At 44.0% G+C, this 22,773-nt stretch overlaps 1 protein-coding gene and 1 long non-coding RNA gene across 5 annotated transcripts in view; one reads left to right on the plus strand and one right to left on the minus strand.

Moving 5' to 3' along the window:
• Positions 1-22,773, minus strand: part of LOC137326548 (toll-like receptor 2) — a 52,991-nt gene that overhangs the window by 22,238 nt on the left and 7,980 nt on the right. Inside the window, exons 2-3 of one of the 4 annotated variants that reach the window (XR_010964219.1) lie at positions 16,363-19,481; positions 11,685-14,588 (exon numbers count right to left, since the gene is read on the minus strand). Coding sequence is in view for 1 of the 4 variants with exons in the window: in XM_067991761.1 (XP_067847862.1) it covers positions 17,084-19,471 (2,388 nt within the window). In the remaining 3 variants the exon portion in view is untranslated. Of the gene's footprint in view, positions 1-11,684; positions 19,482-22,773 lie in introns of those variants that run through there. The other 3 variants (XR_010964221.1, XR_010964220.1, XM_067991761.1) reach the window with 3 other exon arrangements.
• LOC137326563 (uncharacterized) lies at positions 4,011-17,956 on the plus strand. Its single transcript, XR_010964223.1, has 3 exons — positions 4,011-4,095; positions 6,719-6,802; positions 17,869-17,956. It is a non-coding gene; the product is annotated as an uncharacterized lncRNA (long non-coding RNA).

Genomic DNA, 22,773 nt, shown 5'->3' on the forward strand with positions numbered 1-22,773 from the left:
ATAAATATTTGAAGGGAAACATTTTCAGAGCTAAGGGGAAAGAGCGGGGAATGGGACTAACTGGATTGCTCTTACAAAGAGCTGGCACAGGCTCGATGGACTGAATGGCCTCCTTCTGTGCTGTAATGATTGTTTGATTGTATCTAGCTTCCCCTTAAATGCATCTATGCTATGTGCCTGAACTCCTTTTGGCAGCGCGTTCCATATTCTTACCATTTTGGGTAAAGAAGTTTCTCCTGAGTGGAGGGGGAGAGAGTTCCAGATTTCTACTACCCTTTGTGTGAAGAAGTGCTACCTGACATCACCCCTGAATGGCCTAGTTCTAATTTTAAAGTTATGCCCCCTCATTAAGAGCAAGAGGATAACTAAGGAAAGAGTAGGGCCTATTAGAGACCAAAAAGGTAACCTATGTGTGGAGGTGGAAGATGTTGGTATGGTTCTTAATGAAAACTTTGCATCTGTCCGCACAAAAGAGGGGACCATGCAGACATTGTAATTAAGGAGGAGGAGTGTGAAATATTGGGTCGGATAAACTTAGTGAGAGGGGAAGTATTAAGGGGATTAGCTTCTTTGAAAGTAGATAAATCACCAGGGCTTGATAAAATGTATCCCTGGCTGTTAAAAGAAGCAAGGGCGGAAATAGCAGAGGCTCTGACAATCATTTTCCAATCCTCACTAGATACAGACATGGTGCCGGAGGATTGGAAGACTGCTAATGTTGAACCGTTGTTTAAAAAGGGAGCGAGGGATAGACTGAGTAATTACAGGCCAGTCAGTCTAACCTCGGTGGTGGGCAAATTATTGGAATCAATTCTAAGAGACAGGATAGACCGTCATTTAGAAAGGCACGGAGTAATCAAGGACAGCCAGCATGGATTTGTTATGGGAAGGTTGTGTCTGGCTAACTTGATTGAATTTTTTGAGGAGGTAATAAGGAGGGTCGATGAGGGTAGTGCATTTGATATAGTCTACATGGATTTTAGCAAGGATTTTGACAAGGTCCCACATGGCAGACCGGTCAAAAAAGTACAAGCCCATGGGATCCAAGGGAGAATGGCAAGTTGGATCCAAAATTGGCTCAGTGGCAGGAAGCAAAGGGTAATGGTCGACGGGTGTTTTTTGTGACCGGAAGGCTGTTTCCAGTGGGGTTCCGCAGGGCTCAATACTAGGTCCCTCGCTTTTTGTGATATAAATGATTTGGACTTAAATGTAGGGGGCATGATTAAGAAGTTTGCAGATGATACAAAATTTGACCGTGTGGTTGATAGTGAGGAGGAAAGCTGTAGACTGCAGGAAGATATCAATGGATTGGTCAGGTAGGTAGAAAAGTGGCAAATGGAATTCAATCTAGAGAAGTGTGAGGTAATGCATTTGAGGAAGGTAAACAAGGCAAGGGAATACACAATAAATGGGAGGATACCGAGAAGTATAGAGGAAGTGAGGGATCATGTCCACAGATCCCTGAAGGTAGCAGGACTGGTAGATAAGGTGGCTAAGAAGGCATATGGAATACTTTCCTTTATTAGCCGAGGCATAGAATATAGGAGCAGGGAAGTTATGCTGGAACTGTATAAAACACTGGTTAAGCCACAGTTTGAGTACTGTGTACAGTTCTGGTCACCACATTACAGGAAGGATGTAATTGCACTAGAGAGGGTACAGAGGAGATTTACAAGGATGTTGCCAGGAGTGGAGAATTTTAGCTATGAGGAAAGATTGGATAGGCTGGGGTTGTTTTCCTTGGAACAGAGGAGGCTGAGGGGTGATTTAATTGAGGTGTACAAAATTCTGAGGGACCTAGATAGAGTGGATAGGGAGGACCTATTTCCCTTAGCAGAGAGGTCAATAACCTGAGGGCATAGATTTAAAGTAATTGGTAGAAGGATAGAGGGGAGCTGAGGAAACATTTTTTCACCTAGAGGGTGGTGGGAGTCTGGAACTCACTGCCTGAAAGGGTGGTAGAGGCAGAAACCCTCATTTTAAAAAGTACCTGAATGTGCACCTGAAGTGCCTTGACCTACAAGGCTATGGACCATGTGCCGGAAAGTGGGATTAGGCTGGGTGGCTCATTTTTGGTCGGCGCGGACATGATGGGCTGAATGGCCTTCTTCTGTGCCGTAAATTTTCAATGATTGTGGACTCTCCCACCAGAGGAAATAGTTTCTCTCTATCCTAAAAAATACTTTAATAAACACCTTAATTAGATCACCCCTTAATCTTCCATATTCAAGGGAATACAAGCCTAGTCTGTGCAACCCGTCCTCATAATTTAACCCTTTTAGCCCCAGTATCATTCTTATTGAATCTGCGCTGCACCCCCTCCAAGGCCAATATATCCTGCCTGAGGTGCAGTGCCCAGAACTGAACACAGTACTGCAGATGAGATCTAACCAGAGCTCTGTACAGCTGTAACATAACTTCCATCCCTCTGTATTCCAGCCCTCTTGAGAGAAAGGCCAACATTCCATTAGCCTTTTAAATTATTTTTTATATCTGTCCACTAGCTTTTAGTGATTTCTGTACTTGGACCCCTAAATCTCTCTGCTCCTCCACAATTTCTAGCTTCTCGCCATTTAGAAAATACCTTGATCTATTTTTCTTAGGTCCAAAGTGGATGACCTCACACTTTCCCACATTGAACTTCATCTGCCACAGTTTTGCCCACTCACTTAATCTATCAATGTCCTTTTGCAACTTTCTGTTCTCACCTAACTATTTACTGTGCCACCTAACTTAGTGTCGTCAGCAAACTCTGATTTACAGCTTTCTATTCCTTCATCCAAGTCATTTATAAATATAATGAAAAGGCCCCAGTACAGATCCCTAGTCACATCCTGCCAATTTGAATACATTCCCTTATCCCTACTCTCTGTCTCCTGCCTCCTAACCAATTCCCTATCCAAGCCAATAGGTTGCCTCCAATTCCAGGGTGTTAAAGCAGTGGGGCAGAGATTTAGGGGTGTGGGAAGCACATCTTGGTAGATGGGAACGGGGGAGGGGGGTAGGTTCCAGCATGCCTTTGAGGAAAAACGGTGTGGTTGTATTATGCAGATGTGTCCGAGGAACTGGGTATAAGTTCTGATAGCAATTAGTCTTGGTAGAAGTGCAGTAACTGCTTTAAAGAGCTTAAAACCAAGTCATGGTTAGGAATTTGAAAATAGAGGTTTTTGTTGGTGGTTGGTAAGAAACAGGGTGAGAGACTGTTTGCACTTCAAATAATAGAGGCTTCCTTAAAGTAGTGGGGAAGCCATTTAAGGAATCCTACTCCTGCACGTCAAAAGCCACATACCACACACTTCAAATGCCTGCTCCCAGTCAGGGCCAGGAATGCAATGTTTGCAGTGCATGGTGTGGAGCAAGGTGAGGGGAAAGCAGCAGCAGGAAGCAGAGGAGAAATTGACCACCTCGGATTCTGTGGAGCTGAAGGGAAAAATTTACAGGACTATGGGGAAAGAGCAGAGGAGTGGGACTAATTGGATAACTCTACCAAAGAGTCGGCAAAGGTACGATGGGCCGAATAGGCTCCTGTGTTGTATCATTCAATGATTGTATTGTGCGTGGGTGGGGCAGGGAAGGACACCTTGGGGTTAAGTTATAAAGTCGTGTCAGAGTGACGAGCAGTAGGGGAGGTGGCAGCAAATATTAGTTGGTCCCTAACTCTAACCTGCTGCGTTCCTTCAATGCTGACCTCTTGCACATCACGTCGCCAACGACGCCCACATCCCATGAACGAATAAAAAAAACACTTCCTTCACCCCACTATTGGTGGCCGTGCTTTCAGCTGCCTAGGCCCGAGGGAATTCCCTCCCTAAACCCCTTCACGTCTCCACCCCCACCCCTCCTTTAAGAAGTTCCTTAAAACCTACCTCTTTGTCCAAGCTTTTGGTCACCTGTCCTAATGTCTCCTCCTTAGGCTCGGTGTCCGATTACATTCCTGTGGAGTACCTTGGGATGTTTTACTACATTAAAGATGCTATATAAATGTATCTTTTTGTTGTTGTGTCAGACAGGTGATACTGTAAAGAAAAGTGCCACAGTGCAAACTGCCTTGGAGACACAACTGGGAAGACTCATGGGGATGCAAGTATAATACAGGTAAGTTTACTAGCATGACGGGAGGAAATAACTAAAAGTGATTAAACTGGAATCCTGCTCATCGAGACATCATATAATTACAGCTATGTTTAATAACCTGATGGAAAAACATGAGCGTAATTAAAGGTTAAGACTTAATGGGAAGTCTAGCATATGCTAGCCTTATATATTCAGTATATATTTTCCAAGTAGCAATAACCTGTTTGCATATCAGTGGGAAAATTATCACAGGTCTACACTGACTAGTTACTTTTAACACAGTTGCCGGGAAAATTGGATAAGGGTCCGTTCTGGGCGATACCCCGCACCCGACTGATCCTGCGCAGGCAGCACCTGAACTTCGTGCTGCCTGCTACTTACCATGAAATCTCCGTGCAGCAAGCGCAGCCCTCACTGCTGAGAGGCTGCACGGAGAATGAGAAGCGTTGTTTGAGGAGGCTAATGATGTGCTCCACGATGTTGCTTGTGGCAGCATGGCTCTCGTTATAGGCCTGCTGTGCACGTGTGCGTAGATTCCTGACCAGTGTCATGAGCCACGTCTTGAGGGGATGGCCCTTGTCGCCCAGTAACTAGCCTTTGACTTGCCGAGTCAGATGAAAGATAGCTGGCACGTTGGACTGCCGCATGACAAAGGCATTGAGACTACTCCCAGGGTAGTGGGTATCGACCTCCAAGATGCGATGCGTGTGGTCGCACACCAGCTACACGTTGAGGGAGTGGAAGCCCTTTCGGTTGACGAAGACAGCCAAGTTGATGTGCGGGGCATGCAGGGTAGGGCCTCTTGCTCAGTGCCAAGCGTCTCCTCGTCCTCCGTCTCCTCGAAACTTGACCTGCTGGGCGTGGCCTCTCTGCATGCTCCCAGTCATGCTCAATGCCCAACGGGAGCCCTAGCGGACCACCCATGGTTGGCAGGAATGTTGTTCCACCAGTGTTGTAACTTTCTGACCAGTAAGGCAGTACCTGCCAAAGCACTCTCTAAAGTAGTGTAGGAACTCTCAATAAGAATAGGGAGCTTCAAAAAACACTTCCTACTCCTCCAGCAGCCAGAAGCAATAATCCAGCAACTAACCTGCAACACCTGCATGGCGCTTTAAATAGCACTGGTGGAGGTTCCTTCAGGCACTGTAAGAAACATTTAGATGGTCGGGGATAAGACTGTGCGTTGAGTTGAGCTTTAAGGTCGAAAATGGTGTGTATCACTTTAAATCAGCGTTGCACACTGATTGGAGCCATTTTCTCCCTCTTTTCCAGCGTCCGGTATTAGTGCTTGTGCTAACTCCTTTACCAAGGTGGTGTCTGGCACACGTCACGCAGGAAACGTGTGTGCGCATCCAAGACGCTATCTTGGATGTCGGAGAGGTCGTGTAGCGCCGAAACAATGGGCGCTACACAGCCCAATTTAGCGCGTGTATCTTCTGTGTATCTTCCTATTAATTGTCTCTGCTTCTCTCATTTAATTTCTCTCTGTCTTTGTATTTGCCTTCTACTTTTTCTGTTGGTCTGTCTCTCTCTTCTGTCTGCCCAACTAAAGTGCATTCAGCTGCCTTTATCTATACTAAAAGACAGCTGCCAGACATGGGTCCATTCTCCTATTGTATCTAGATCCACCTGCAATCTTTTTCTCATCTATGGTCCTTACGCTCGCGCATATCTTCGTGTCATCTGCAAATTTGTGGATAGTTCCTCTGATGCCGTCGTCTGGATTGTAGATAAAATGAAGGTTCCCCTAAGATGAGACCTTACTGTCACTCTATAAATTAGCTATAAAGTTTTGTGTGTGTAAGTGCATTTTATCAATATTTCAGTAATGTTTTAGAAGTGTAGGATTGCTGACTGGCCTGTTTTAATCAGGTCCCCCTCTTAACTGGTAATGTGCTACATGTGAGCTTATGCATCATGCCTGTTGTTAATTTACAAAATAAAATACCACTTACTGGAAATTATAGCGAAGTATGTTTAACACCAAAATAATGAAACAAAAGCAAAATACTGCGGATACTGGAAATTTGAAATGAAAACAGAAAATGCTGGAAAGCACTCAGCAGGCCAGGCAGCATCTGTGGGAGGGAAACAATGTTAATGTTTCAGGTCGATAACCTTTCATCAGAACTGGAAGATGTTAGAAATTAACAGTTTTTAAGTAACCAAAATAATAATCTGCTATAAGTGCAAAAATGTCCACCATATCAAAAATCAAATATGTACATTACTGTATTAATATGCTTTGTATGAATAATCTGTGCATTTGTACTCTTATGTATAGCTTGATGGACTTTTTTTATATAGGGAGACCTTAGTAGATTTTACTTGGTTCCAAATGTAGATGTGAAGCTTTCTCTCTTTATTATCTCTATATTGTGGATAATGTTGGAGTCCATAATGTTGCAAAACCAGAGAGACTATCTAATATCTAAGTAGACTTTTTTTCAAAGGTACTTTCTGTTTACAATGTCATTTGTACAGCATAATAACCTACTTTTATTCTATGAAGCTAATACCAAGTATTGTATTTGTCTTAGTCAGGCTAAATGATTCACAATTATTTGAATTTATAAAATTTTGCTATTTTGTTTTGTCCTCCTTTCCTGCTAATTCTCCCTCTTCACCTCCTCTTCTCCTGAAGGTGTTGACTCTTTGCAGGAAAACCATTTCACAGACTTCTGGTACTACATCCCAAGTGGCCATTCTTCATGGGTGAGCCTAACCAGTAAGTGCTATCAGTGTTATTTGACTATGTTGAGCCACATTACCACATGTAATCCCTCACTGTATGTGTTTGTGCATACTTGTGGCAGGAGTCACTGAGTAGTGATCGGGAGTGGGAACTCTGACCAGTTTTCCCCTTCCTAACTCGGGTTCATGGGATAAATGAGCCATCCCAGAGGGGGACCATATTCCAGAAAGGAGGAAAGGGGCCAAAGGAAATGACAGGAGATGTCAGCCATGGCTCAGTGGTAGCACTCTCGCCTGAGTCAGAAGGTTGTGGGTTCAAGTCCCACTCCAGAGACTTGAGCACAAAATCTCGGCTGACACTATAGTGCAGTACTGAGGGAGTGCTGCACTGTCGGAGGTGCCGTCTTTCAGGTGAGATGTTAAACTGAGGCCCCGTCTGCCCTCTGAGGTGGATGTAAGAGATGCCAAGGCACTATTTTGAAGAAGGGCAGGTGAGTTCTCCTGGTATCCTGGCCAGTATTTACCCCTCAACACACATTATCTGGTCATGTATCTCATTACTGTTTGTGGGACCTTGCTGTGCATAAATTAGCTGCCATGTTTCCTACCTTACAATAGTGACTACACTTCAAAAATATTCAATTGGCCATGAAGCACTTTGGGACATCCTGAGGTCATGAAAGGTGCTATATATGTGCAAGTTCTTTCTTTCAAGAAAATCTCCAATTTTCAGTATTTAACTATATTTTATATATCTTTAAACTTGAAAATGCACCAGAGCAGACCAATTGTTTCCTTGCTGTTGTCTGCTGCTGATAAATTAATAGGAAATAAGTGAATTTTTTTGTCTCGTAACCTTTTCTTATATTTCTTGCTATCATTTCCTGCAAATCTTTTTAGTTTGGATTTACCACAATTACTAATGATGTTCAGTACTACTCTATAACTGTGAAATAGTACTCCAACATTTCTTTCTGCGAGACAAGTGAACTAGAAAGCAGTCCATAAGGGCGCACACAAATTAAAACCATATGGAGATTTTTTTTTAAGTATCACAAATATATTGGCCCCAATATTAGTGGGGAGGTGGGATGGCAGTGGGGTAGCTATTGGGCACGTGGCAAACTGGCATGAACCAAACTTATCGTTTCTGACCCGATCGCACATTGATTGATAGTGGTTAACGTCCTCTCCGGGTTTCGCGCCCAGCTGCTAGCCTGATTGACAGGCTGGCTGCCATCAGGAGCTGCAACGCGAGGGTGGGGGTTGAGAAGGAGAGAGAGCCAGACGTCATCTGGTGCTGGAACAGAAGATTGGGGGGGATGGGGAGAATGGAAGATCCGGTGCTGGACTGGAAGACTGGGGGAGAGGGGAAGATCGGCAGGGTGAAGAGGGGGACTTCGGGGGAAGATAGGAAGTGTGAAGAAGGGGACCTCGGGGGAAGATCGGGAGGGTGAAGAAGGGGACATCGGGGAGACATCATGAAGATGAAGAGGGGGACATCGGAGCGGGAGACATCAGACATCGGAGCAGGTTTCAAATGTTTAATGTTTTCACTTCCTTGCATGGTTTTTTATTTAGTTTCTTTTTCCCTGACCCGGCCCTTCACCAGGCGTGAATCAGAAGCGGTGGGCAAGCCACCCAGGTAAGTTTTTTTTTTTAAAATCTTTCTAACTTCTTACCCTGTCACAGGTAAAGTGCCTTCAGTACCTCAATGAGGTACATTTGGCTCTTTAACTGTCATCCCGCAGGCTTTAATTGCCGGCGGGACTTACGTTTTCGGGTTGCCCGCACGCGCACAGGTGGGTCCCTGGGAAACTCGGAAGTCAGCGGGTTGGAGCCGGCTTCCGAACCCAAAGGGGATTTCCACGATTTTCGGAGCTCCCCCTCCCCCAACGCACCCGCGTTTGCCTCCTAAAATCACCCCCCTTATCATCGTCTCTATTTGTCCATGAATACTATTGTAAATACAATTTTAAAAATCATAACCATCCCAGTACCATAGTGCTTTGCTGAAGTCAAAAGCCCCAATACTTTGGTAGCTTTTTTTTTATTCGTTCATGGGATGTTGGCGAGGCCAGCATTTATTGCCCATCCCTAATTGCCCTTGAGAAGGCGGTGGTGAGCTGCCTTCTTGAACCACTGCAGTCCGTGTGGTGAAGGTTCTCCCACAGTGCTGTTAGGAAGGGAGTTCCAGGATTTTGACCCAGCGACAATGAAGGAACGGCGATATATTTCCAAGTCGGGATGGTGTGTGAGTTGGAGGGGAATGTGCAGGTGGTGGTGTTCCCATGTGCTTGCTGCTCTTCTCCTTCTAGGTGGTAGAGCTCGCGGGTTTGGGAGGTGCTGTCGAAGAAGCCTTGGCGAGTTGCTGCAGTGCATCCTGTGGATGGTACACACTGCAGCCGCAGTGCACCGGTGGTGAAGGGAGTGACTGTTCAGGGTGGTGGATGAGGTGCCAATCAAGCGGGCTGCTTTGTCCTGGATGGTGTCGAGCTTCTTGAGTGTTGTTGGAGCTGCACTCATCCAGGCAAGTGGAGTGTATTCCATCATACTCCTGACTTGTGCCTTGTAGATGGTGGAAAGGCTTTGGGGATTCAGGAGGTGAGTCACTCGCCTCAGAATACCCAGCCTCTGACCTGCTCTTGTAGCCACAGTATTTATATGGCTGGTCCAGTTAAGTTTCTGGTCAATGGTGACTCCCAGGATGTTGATGGTGGGGGATTCGGCAATGGTAATGCCGTTGAATGTCGAGGGGAGGTGGTTAGACTCTCTCTTGTTGGAGATGGTCTTTGTCTGGCACTTGTCTGGCGCGAATGTTACTTGCCACTTATGAGCCCAAACTGGATGTTGTCCAAGTCTTGCTGCATGCGGGCTCGGACTGCTTCATTATTTGAGGGGTTGCGAATGGAACTGAACACTGTGCAATCATCAGCGAACATCCCCATTTCTGACCTTATGATGGAGGGAAGGTCATTGATGAAGCAGCTGAAGATGGTTGGGCCTAGGACACTGCCCTGAGGAACTCCTGCAGCAATGTCCTGGGGCTGAGATGATTGGCCTCCAACAACCACTACCATCTTCCTTTGTGCTAGGTATGACTCCAGCCACTGGAGAGTTTTCCCCCGATTCCCATTGACTTCAATTTTACTAGGGCTCCTTGGTGCCACACTCGGTCAAATGCTGCCTTGATGTCAAGGGCAGTCACTCTCACCTCACCTCTGGAATTCAGCTCTTTTGTCCATGTTTGGACCAAGGCTGTAATGAGGTCGGGAGCCGAGTGGTCCTGGCGGAACCCAAACTGAGCATCGATGAGCAGGTTATTGGTGAGTAAGTGCAGCATGATAGCACTGTCAACGACACCTTCCATCACTTTGCTGATGATTGAGAGTAGACTGATGGGGCGGTAATTGGCCGGATTGGATTTGTCCTGCTTTTTGTGGACAGGACATACCTGGGCAATTTTCCACATTGTCGGGTAGATTCCAGTGTTGTAGCTGTACTGGAACAGCTTGGCTAGAGGTGCAGCTAGTTCTGGAGCACAAGTCTTCAGCACTACAGCCGGGATGTTGTCGGGGCCCATCGCCTTTGCTGTATCCAGTGCACTCAGCCGTTTCTTGATATCACATGGAGTGAATCGATTTGGCTGAAAATAGGCTTCTGTGATGGTGGGGATATCAGGAAGAGGCCGAGATGGATCATCCACTCGGCACTTCTGGCTGAAGATGGTTGCAAACACTTCGACCTTGTCTTTTGCACTCATGTGCTGGACTCCGCCATCATTGAGGATGGGGATGTTTACAGAGCCTCCTCCTCTCGTTAGTTGTTTAATTGTCCACCACCATTCACGACTGGATATGGCAGGACTGCAGAGCTTTGATCTGATCCGCTGGTTGTGGAATCGCTTAGCTCTGTCTATAGCATGTTGCTTCCGCTGTTTAGCATGCATGTAATCCTGAGTTGTAGCTTCACCAGGTTGGCACCTCATTTTTAGCCTGGTGCTGCTCCTGGCATGCTTTTCTACACTCATTGAACCAGGGTTGATCCCCTGGCTTGTTGGTAATGGTAGAGTGAGGAATATGCCGGGCCATGAGGTTGCAGATTTTGCTGGATTACAATTCTGCTGCTGATGGCCCACAGCATCTCATGGATGCCCAGTTTTGAGCTGCTAGATCTGTTCTGAATCTATCCCATTGAGCACGGTGATAGTGCCACACAGCATGTTGGATGGTATCCTCAGTGCAAAGACGGGACTTCGTCTCCACGAGGACTGTGCGGTGGTCACTCCTACCAATACTGTCATGGACCAATGCATTTGCGACAGATAGATTGGTAAGGACGAGGTCAAGTAAGTTTTTCCCTGGTGTTGGTTCGCTCACCACCTGCCGCAGGCCCAGTCTAGCAGCTATGTCCTTCAGGACTCGGCCAGCTCGGTCAGTAATGGTGCTACCGAGCCACTCTTTGGTGATGGACATTGAAGTCCCCCACCCAGAGTACACTCTTTACCCTACTGTGGACTTTTACCTTGTAACTTAATTTGTAACCTAAATCTGATTATATTTTATTTTACCATATATATTTATTGGCCGGGAAATTACTGTGAGTGATTTATCATACAAACTGTTTTTGCATTTGAATCAACTTCCTCCATTATTTTAATGGAGGCATTAACCATTTAAATTAAATAGCTTAACATCTCTATTAAAATAGTGGAAAGAAGGATTTGATGCAAATGCATTAAGTGCTTGTACAATAATACTGCTTATAATAATTTCAGACTATTCTTTTTGAATTACAGTGAAAATGTATCAAGGTTTATTTAATTTCAATTCCATTTATTCCTCTTCCCTACTCTTTGTACAAGTTAAAAGGGTTTGATTGCATTTAGTTGAGACGATATTAATTATGGTGGAATGTTTTTATTTCTACAAAAATACTTTTTTCATAGCTTGATACAGCACAATCCCTATTAGAACAACTTACATTTCTAGAAGTAAACTTATTTTGCAAAGCAAACATAATTAAAATATATACAATGTGATTAAAGTGAAGTGGAAAGTATGTGCGTAATTAAAATGTTTTAACATGAAAGCACTCTGCATACATATTCTGCACATCTAATTTAACAACTTAAAAGTAAAGCAGCAGAGTTTTATATTGTTTAAATGCCTACATCTTATAATTTCAAAGGCATGTAACCACTGTTCCTGGAAATACTTAAGCATTGCCTTGACAACAAGTAACTGTAATTCCCAGGAAGTGAATGTTCCAATATGATCACACATTTTTGATATTCATTAGGTTCACAAAGTATGCTAAGAGATTATAAAATGAAAGTTCAAACATTTCACATAACCTTTCTGGTTACAGTGGTGCCTAGCTGTCTTTCGACTGCTTAAAAATTGCTTTGGTTAACTACTTATGAACTTGCAAGAAACAACATGCAAGTAAGATTTAATGCTTAATATGCATATTAAAGTTTTCTTATTAACTTAATATTAAGTACTGTGGTAATTATTTCAAAGCTTAGATTTTGACATTTGGCACACTGCTGTGGTTAAAAACCAAGTACAGAACTTAGTCTTTAGTTAGTTCCATTACTGAGCACTAAAACTGATAAATTGCCAACAAAGCATTATGCAAATTTTATTCACTGCTTTATTACTTTACGTACCATTGTTATTTAATGTGTGTTTTCTAAGATATATATTTTATTTTAATGCTGAGAAATTCATCACAGATAAAGAATGCCTTTAAGTCCATCTGATTTCATTCTTCCAGAATATCAACCCTACTGTTTCCCTTTGACAGCTGTTTATGAAACAAATCTAATGTCCGACCTCAATCACCCTTCCTGGCAACCTGGTCCAGCTACTAATTACCCTCTATGTAAAGAAATATTTCTTGTCCCACAATGTTGAACCCATGCCATCTAATTCTGCTGCCTTAATGTATTTTTCCTGGCTTACTATCTCTATCCTGTTAGGTGTCTTTTATACCTACTGCTATAAAGATCCTCCTGAGATCACAGTTTTTAAAATTCTCAACTTTGTTTTCAAATTCCTCCTTGGCCTTGCCCCTCCCTATCTCTGTAACCTCCTTCAGCCCTACAACCCTCCTAGATCTCTGCGCTCCTCCAATTCTGGCGCATCGCGCATCCCCGATTTTCATCGCTCCACCATTGGCAGCCGTGTCTTCAGCTGCTTAGGCCCTAAGCTCTGGAATTCCCTCCCTAAACCTCGCCACCTCTCTCCCTCTCTCCTCCTTTAAGACTCTCCTTAAAACCTACCTCTTTGACAGGTTTTTGGTCACCTGTCCTAACATCACTTTATGTGGCTGGGTGTCAAATTTTGTCTGATAATGCACCTGTGAAGTGCTTTGGGATGTTTTACTATGTTAAAGGCGCTATATAAATGCAAGTTGTTGTTGTCTATGTTTGACATCCCAACCAGCCCCCCCAGTCCTGCTCCTACTGAGCCTGTTGGCGAATGCACTAGAAAGCTCCCACTCATCATCTTCACACGTTTCCAGTGCTAATAGCCTTGATTGCCACTTCTGTATGCCGGAGGTGGGAGCTCTCGAAAGAACTGGAGTTCCACGATAATTGGGGCCATTAACAAGTGAAATGAAGGAACAGTGTCTGTCCAGTGCATTAGCCAATGGACTTTGGTAGGATCAGGGAGAGTACATGGGTGGGACAAGAAGAGGAGACTGTGAGGGCAGGGCAAGGGATTAGGTAGAGGGGCAGAATGCATGACCAGGAAAAACAGATGGCAGTGGGAGTGAATGGCAGTGAAAGAGGGGAGAGAATGGTTAAGGGGAGAGAGAACAAGGACTTGAAGGGGAGTCAGAAAAAGGAAGGAGCAAAATGAAGGGGGAGCAAAGGGAAAATTAAAGGCAATGAAGGAGAAGGTAAATAGATGGAAATAGAGGAAAGATAAATTAATTGAAGAGGTAAAGGTGTAGATGCTGGGAGCAGCACTTTTGGGGAGGGAGAGAAGAGAAGCTGGGAGCGATGCTTTAGGGTAGGGGAGGAAGGAGAGTACTAACGTGAACTGGGGGAGAGAGAAAGGAGAGTAGCAGCATAAGCTGTGTGTGTGTGGTGGGAGGGAAGAGGAAGAAGAGTACCAGCATAAGCTGAGGGGGGGGGAAGGAGGGAGAGGAAGTAGAATATTGTCCTCCAATGATGGGATGATGAAAATTGGCGATGCGCAAGAGGCCACAATTGGAGGAGCGCAGAGATCTCGGAGGGTTGTAGGGCTGGAGGAGGTTACACAGGTAAACTGGGGAGGGGGGGGGGGTGGAGAGGAAGAAGAGTATCAGCATAAACTCGGGGGATGGGGGGATAAGAGGATAGATAGTACCAGCATAAAGTGGGGAAGACAGGAAGGAGAATATGGGGATAAACTGGAGGGGAGGTGGAACGAAGTGCCAAAAAAAACTTGGAGGGGAGGGAGCAAAGAGTGCCAACTTGAATGGAGGAAAGTGGGAAAAAGAGCAGCAGCTTAACTAAGTTAACTAAGAGGGAGAAGAGGGTCTGTATGAACTGGAAGTGTCTCTGAAAGGGCGGAGAGTTGGATGGGATACATTGGGCCCGATATTAGGAGGGAGGCGGGTTGGCAGCTGGGGTCGACTGGGCGTGTGGGTAACGTGCCCAGTGAAATCGGTGGGTTAGGCATACGATCGTAAGTAAATTAAAGCCACTTACCTTGGCTTCCGGATTTCGCGCTGGAAAGCTGCGCAGTGGGCGGACTGCGCACCCACATCATAGGCTGTCAGGTGGAGGAGCCTATTTAAAGGGGCAGTCCTCCAGACTGATGCTGCAGAAAATAGACAAAATTACAGCATGGAGCATCCCAGGGGGAAGGCTGCTCCCAGGTTTAATGATGCCTCACTCCAGGTCTTACTGGATGGGGTGAGGAGGAGGAGGAGGGAGATCTTCCACCCGGCGGACGGGAGGAAGTGGCCTGCCTCTGCCACCATGAAGGCCTGGCTCGAGGTGGCAGAGGAGGTCACCAGCACCACCAACGTATCACACACATGCATACAGTGCAGGAGGCGCTTCAATGACCTAACCAGGTCAGCCGAAGTGAGAACTCTTATTCCCCTACACTCCGTCTGCCACATCACTGCCCCCACCCCACATCTCCTTCTGCACTGCCAACACTACTCTATCACATCACTCCTCACATCCACTGAACCCTCATCCTCATCTTACCTGCACTTCCTTGCCTCCCCAGTACTCATCCCACCACTACTACTCAACCCAATCCTCATACAATCTCATGGCTCTGTCTCATACTCACCCTCTCAAGCATCTTTCACGGTCAGCCTCACCCCACCTGCCACCACCTGTGCTGCAGCCACAGGGCATGTATCAGGTATGTGTAGTAGGAAGCGTAAGGCAAACGTGTCGAGAGCATGAAGGGGATGCACAAGGGTGTTTGAGGGTTTGTCATGGTTTTTACTTATATTTGATTTCTGATCAACTCACATTACATACTATATTGGCACCACTACTGCCATGTCTTGGCCATTCTTGACTGGCTTGTGGAATAAGGCCCTTTCATGAGGTTCTCCATGAACATTCTTGATGCCACCCATTGGGTCACCCCACAGTGGGTGTATGTGTAGTTGCACGAATACTTTGTGCAGGTGCCTGTTGCGCAGCACTGTGTTGTGTAGCTCCACGTGGCGGAGGTGGACAGCAGCCTGCCGAGGCTGGTGATGTTGCTCGTCCTCCAATGGAGTGATGAATGCAGCTCTGGAACCGCCCCCCCCCCCCCCATCCTGACAGGGTGAGTGTGTGGGGGTCCGCAAAGTAGTTAAATGTGTTTGGACAGCAGAGTTTAGGGTCAGATGTAATAATTTTGAGTGTGGAGACAACGGTGTGGCAGGCAAAACTTTGTCTGAGGTGACAGAGTGCCCTGCTGCAATGAATGAGGTATTCCCCCCAACTGTCAAGGAATCCTCTGCATCTCCCAATGGCTGCCGACTGAAACACGTCTGCAACAACAGGGAGTGTTTCCCACAGCATGGGAAACACGCTGAGGAGAGACCAAAATCACATCCCTGCTAAAATCTCTGCCCAATGAGGTCAGTCAACGACCTCATGTACCTCCCTAACTATCTAAACTGTCATCCCGCCGGCTTTAATTGCTGGTGGGAGTCCCGCGTGCGTCATTGGGGAACCCGGAAGTGGGCGGGTTGGAGCCGGGCTCCGGACCCACTCCGGGATTCCCCAATTTTAGGAACCCCCCCCCCCCCCGCCACGAATGCACCCGCTCGACCATCCTAAATTTGATCCCATTGTCTCTGTGAATTAGGTCTGGAGGGGCTAGAGTGCTTTTGTTAGTTGGGATGGTGGGGTTGTATGTGGGAGAGTGACTGTTGAGGTAACTTTTTGGAAAGTGATTCTGTTGAAAATCCAAATGTTAACTAGTTCCTTTTTAAAATTAAAAATCTATTAATTGTGAAGTATCAAAGTGCTTAAAGTGAACCAACATGATTTTAAATGTACAATGCAACTTTTTTCCAGAGAAGTATGCCCCAGGCCCCTCCTTCCCCCTTAGAAATACACAACCACTTTTGTACCTTCAATATTTTCACTTCCACTTCAGGTTTTCTCATAGTTATGTTTTGTTTTTCTTCGGTATAAGTGAAGCAATGCTGTGTATATCTGCCACGTAAGGTACCACGCCTGTGTAAACACTTTTTTTCCACCTCAGGGCCCTTCTTGAGTTGCCAGTTTTTTGGTGACTGCATCAGGTATTTTGAAGCTGTTGATCAGCTTTTGCCAGTTTTCTAGTTGACATGTAGGAGGCGCAATGATTCTGGAGTGCTGGGGCCAAGGTAGAAGTGCAGAGCTGTTGGCCACGATTGAATAGAAGAGATCTGGGAATGGGGAGTTTCCCTTGATTACTTTGAGGACCAGGGAACAATTATGCAAAACCTTCCTGCAGCAGATTTAACGAGGTGTATTAGAGTCCATGATAGGCTAGATTGTACATAGTCTATGGAAGGAGTGAGTATGACTAGCCAAATCACTTTTTTGCTCATTTGATTCTTCCTGATCTTGCCAAGCCAATGAGCTGAATGTTTTTAAACAAAATTACTGTACTTTATAAACTTTGCAATGCAGAGGCGGGTTGAAGTCTATTGTAGCCATTTATTTAAATTCAAAGGCAATTCTCTTCAGTTTAGCTTGACGACATCATCACAATGTCAGTGGATGGCTCCAAACTCTGTACTCGCTGCTGCAGCTCCAGCAATGTTATTTAATAACTAGGCTTACTTTAATACAAAAAAATACTATTTAGAAAGGACCACTTCCATTGTCATTTCCTTTTAATGCAATTTTTAAATTAAACCAGAAGACTTGCTGCTCTACTTCATCCTGAGGCCATTCCAAATAGGTTTTTGTATTCATCAGTTTCCTAAGCTTGCAGAATCTCTGAGGAATGGTCTCCTTTGGAATCGACTCCAACAGAACAAGTATGGCTGTGTCATTGTTCTCATCAAATAGACGGAAATGAGTATAGTCAAGCTCGTACTTGCACCACTCACTTTGGACAAAATGTTGAGACAAAACAAATAGGGTTTTCCTGCTTTTTTCAATGGACTCAATGATATTGTCAATTATCCACTTCCCTGGGATGAAATCACGTTTATGAAGGCAGAGTGTCAGTGGTGGATGAGCACTTTCTAACTCTCTTACCAAGAAGGTTTCCACCCACTCTGAGTCCATCTCACTGTAAGAAACAAATGCATCATAACAAATATCATTATTCCTCACTTTCTTTGCTTTTCTCTTTGCCTGCAGCCATGCCCAGGTCATTTGGATATACCAGATCCCATGATATTTGTAGCATGTCAGTCCAATAATGGCTACTGCCAAAGACATGCCAACACACAGTAAGATTATAGACAATTGTGTGTGACAGTCAAAAAAAGAGCGTTTGGTATTTTGAACCAACATTCCCCTGAGAGTTAGAGGTGAATCACATACATAGTTTTCGGTTCGGTCCAACAGATGTACTGTTATGTGATGATTCATATAAAGCAGGAATTCACATGAACAAATGTAATTATTTTTTCCAGCCTCCAAAAATCCAAGCTTCTTAAACGCCATGATTTCTTCACCTGTGAGTGAGATGAGTTTATTGCTGCTGATCTTCAGAACTTCCATCTTTGGTAAATAACCTTCACCTGGTAAACTTTTAAACTTGTTATTGGACACATTGAGTTCTTTGAGAGATGGCAGATTAACAACAAAACTGCTGATGTCATTGTTACTTAAATCTAATACCTCAACATTTGGAGGGACACAATGTGATATACTTTTTATATCACAGCTCGAAAGGTTTAAAAATTGTAGATTTTCAGACCATTTGCATGAAGTCCTAGTGTCACTGAAGCTATTCTGGCTCAAATCTAAATGGGTAAGAGTAGAAAGTGTAGATAACTTTGGGCTTGTTATACCGAGGGATCTCAGAACATTCTTTCTCAGAATAAGATAACGCAGAGAAGGCCAAGCTCCTAAACAAACCATTTCTCGCATAATTCCATCACTGAGCAAATTGTGTGTTAAGTCAAGATACTCCACATTTTTTAAATTTCTGGATACAGTACAAGGCATCAGAAACATATTTAGTTTTGTCAATGTAACACTTTTAATGGGTTCGAGTAGAGGACTGACACCTGAAGTATCATAGAATATATAAAAGTGTTTAATGGATATATTATTTAATGTTAATGAATCAAGTGAGTTATTTTTTATATTGTCTATCTTGGGCCATTTCCCAGTTCCTGAAAGCACAGAGTCTTTCACTACTAGTTCAGATAGTTTTGTGTTTTTCACACAATTTATAAAAGTCAATACAGTATTGTCAGTAAGAAAAGTATTGCTGAAGGTGAATTTTGTCAGTAATGAATTAGCTGGTACTGAAAATATCTGACTGTCACTCTTGTCAGGAAATGTTATGTCTCTCAGCTCTAAGTGGGTGGTGGATCCTGACAAATCTGCTAGAATCTGCTGAGCTTGGACTGGTGTCTTCAGAAATGTGTAATGCAAACTCAAAACAACGTGTCTTATATTTCTGAAAGAACTGAAACTTCCTTTTTGATACGAATCTAACTTATCTGCTGTTAAAACAAATTCATCCAGATGTGTAATTCCTACAAAGTCATCTTTCTTTAGAAGAGCGAGGGAAGGATTGCCAAATTCTAACCATCTGAGTCTTGTCAGATTTGAGAAAATTCTCCCTGATCCCAGATTCGTGTAATCATTCCCTAAAATGTTGAGGTATTGTAATTTGGAAAGATGCTTAAACCAATTCGGTGACAGTTGGGTTAAAAGGTTATCAGACAAGTCGAGGTACTCCAGGTCTGTGTTGAGCTGGAATGCCTGGTCAGCAATAGATTGGATTTGATTTGATTGCAATAGAAGTTTTTTGAGTTTCACATATGTCATGAAATCAGTGTCCTTAATCTGTGAGATGTTGTTGTGGGATAGATCAAATCCAAATACATTTCCCAACACATGTGGAATACTCTCTAACTTCACCGAAGAGCAGTTGCAGAAGTTGTTGTAGTCACATTTTTGACACACGTTGTATGGAGCGTCTTCGTCTAAGAAAGCTGTATGCATGAAAATACACAGAACAAGCAGGATCCACAGAGAGGGAGCTCTCATTGTTATCATTCAGAGGTGCCTGAAATGGAAATTTTAATTTTAATAAAAATTAAAAGTTCTAGTAGCTGCAATTTTGTCAGCAGCAATGAAAAAATATTCATCAATCATGCAGTAACTGCAGTCATGGTCTCTTAACGCTCCCGAAGCAGCTAACAAACCATTTGGCCAGCTTAAATGTTGAAACAGTTGTTAATCCAACAAGTGAAATATGCAAATTTTGAGAAAAAGTCTGAATGCTAATAGAGTTTTAACATTGCGGTCTGCTCCATAATGGATCAGTAAGTGGTAATGCTATACATTCTGATCCGTTGAATAATTTAAGCAGTCTTCTTGTGGTGGAAGGGTCAGCCCCTAGCATGCAAAGCATGCTGAGGGTAATTTTTCAACTTCAATGGGGACAGAAAGTTGGCGGTAGCAGATTGGCCATCGGTTATACTCCCCGTCTAGGTTTTCTGTTCCATTGACAATTACCCCTGCTATCTCTAGAACTTGAAGGACCAAGCTTAGGGTATGGAAGAAGGTGCATGTGGGAACTGGTTACTAGTAGAGTTCAGTGTTAGGACTGTAGCTCTTCACCATCTTTATCAATGATCTGGGTGACGGCATCGAGGCAACTGTCTGCAAGTTCACAGATGCTACAAAGATTTGTGCGGGTATTAGGATCTTAGGTGAGAAAAACATATAACAGATGGATCTAGATGTGATGGGTGAATGGGCCACATCTAGCAGATGTCTTTTAATATAGACAAACGTAGTGTTATGAACATAAGTCAGGGTTACATGTTTAAGGTTGTTGAGTGGGAAAAGGACCTGGGTATTATAGTGCATGAATCTCTGAAGGTCCACGATCAGTGTTGAGACTATTATAAAAGCAAATAGAGTATTGGGATGTATTGCCAGGGTGATTAAATACAAATCCAAAAATACTATACTGTCCTGTACAAGGCCTTTGTTAAACCTCATTTAGAATTCTGTGTCCTATTTTAGTCACTTACATTGTGGTGGATATAAAAGCCATGGAAAAGAGTCATAGGAGGGTGCTAGATTGACACCTTGTTTAAATGTCCTTAATTGCTACGGTAGGGTTAGAGAGCTGGTGCTTTTTACTCTAGTAAAACATAGACTTTGAAGAGATTTGATTGCAGTCTTTAAAATAATGAAAGGATTAGATTTGTTTCATATGTATGAGCTATTTAATTTGGATTAGTTAGGGAGGACCAGGGGACCTGAGTATAAGTTGCATAAGCAGATAGCTAGGTTAAATGTCGAGGCATTTCTTTTCACAGAGACATCGACCAATGGAAGTTGTTGCCAGTTCTTGCAGTGAGTGTGGATTCACTACAAAAAGGAACTGAATGATATATAACTGCATATGGAGGGTCAGTGACTATTGGGGGATGTGTCTCTCAGTCACCATGGTTTCCTGGAACTTGTTTGATCACCTTTTGGTGGTTGGAGACAAATTTCCCAGAGTTTATTTTAAGTTGGCCTAAGGTTTTTGCTTTTTTTTTTCATCTTTCCCAGGAGATTGCATGGCTGGTGGCGGGGAGGTGAGGGAGGAGATGGATTCATGGTCTGCAAAAGTTACACCACAACAGTATAGGATAGGCTTGATGGACCAGCTGGTCTTCTCTTGTCCTTTGATTTGAAATATTTCAGAAGACCACAAAGCTAAGACATGAAAGTGGGAGCACAGGACATATGTGGATATGAAAGTACATTGGTACTTGTTAAAGATGGACCTGGAGGGAAAAAAAATATTAGCAAGAGCGTAGCAAGTAAGGTAATAGAAGGGCGTTATGCAAATTACATTTAACATGATCTGGTGGGGGAGAGAACATATTGCTGGAAGGAATTTTCATGGGCTGAATCAGTACCACAAACTCCATTGCCGTTATTTTTTTAAAGGAACATTGACACATGAGAAGTGGGCTCAGCAAACAACGGGTGGTGGACTCTTCATTAAGGAGCTAAGGTGGTTTGTTCAGGAGAGAGTATTTAGTAGGTTTTGGGAACATGGTAATTAGAGCAGAGGGCAGAAGTAATACCATATACCATGACAATCATATCTATATAATAGCCTCGAGTCTCGCATGACACATTTCAGAGTGTCACAAGTACATGACAAACATTAGTTATTAGTACTTATCTGTTAAGTTACCAATTGAGTATCAAATTGACCAATCATGAACAAATCAAGAAGTAACGAAAAATACCAATGAGGAATGAGTAACCAGTGGAAAACTCAGGAATCAAATCCCTCAATTTTTTTTTCAAAGCTATCATTTACAAACTAACATACTGAAAAACAAGCGAATCAACTTGCTCTGACAATTTCTTTGTTGTTTTAGTGCCATTTCCTCCATCACCCAGGTCAGTTTATACAGTCAAAAATATTGATTATAGCATAACAAACGCAAAATATTACACTTATGACACAAAATCAGTTAATTTACCACAAAATTGGTTATTCAAGTTAGAAATGGTTGTAAGAAATTTCTCCCAGATAGCCCTGCTCTTCTGGCCTGAGCATGGCTCTTGAGTTGGGAGCTGCTGATTTCCAGCTGCTTTTGATAATTTGGGGTAGATTTTGACTTTAGGGCGGCCATAGAACGAGCAGAGTGGCTGCTCCGGCCTCATTTAAATTCACCAGGCGAGCTGCAGGGCGCTAAACAGGCAACCCGACGCAACTCGCTAGATAGAGTAATCAGGCCGGAGCTGCCGCCAGCAAGTTAAGTTGCGGGGTGGTGGTCCAGTCGCGATCGCAGAGGGTGGGAGTCCGGGGTGGCAGTGACCCAAATTATTTTTGTGGGCAGCCTCCAGGGCTCACAAAAATAATTCACGATTTAGCTTTAGAGGGCATTTTCTTTTCCATTGCCCATGGAATTGATCGGAGCTTGCAAGGCTTAGGCCAATTTTCAAGTGCCAAATGGGTGCAGGGAAGACAGAGACCCAAGGATTGCAAGGAATTGGTCCTCGGGCCTCATTAAAATAATTGAGGTGAGCTGCTGGTGCCTGTCGCGCCTCCACAGGCAGCTCATCTGAGTGGAAAAGCGAATTTTGGGCCACCTGCCTCATCAGCACTGAGAGACTGGGAGCAGGTCCGATCGTGGGCCGGCAACGACCCTCAGTAGGGCTGTGGAGCCCAGGGTAGCGCTCCTTAAATCAATTTTTTTTAAACTTAGCTTTCGTTGATGTCTGTTGCTTTGGCTGCAACAGCTGCTGAAGAATCCTGAGCAAGCTCATCACTGACCAATTTAGCAGAGGGGGCCTGAAACAATTGTTAGGCCCTTCATTAACATATATAAAGG

The sequence above is a fragment of the Heptranchias perlo genome, chromosome 1 (genome assembly GCF_035084215.1).
Source record: "Heptranchias perlo isolate sHepPer1 chromosome 1, sHepPer1.hap1, whole genome shotgun sequence".
Lineage (NCBI taxonomy): Eukaryota > Metazoa > Chordata > Chondrichthyes > Hexanchiformes > Hexanchidae > Heptranchias > Heptranchias perlo.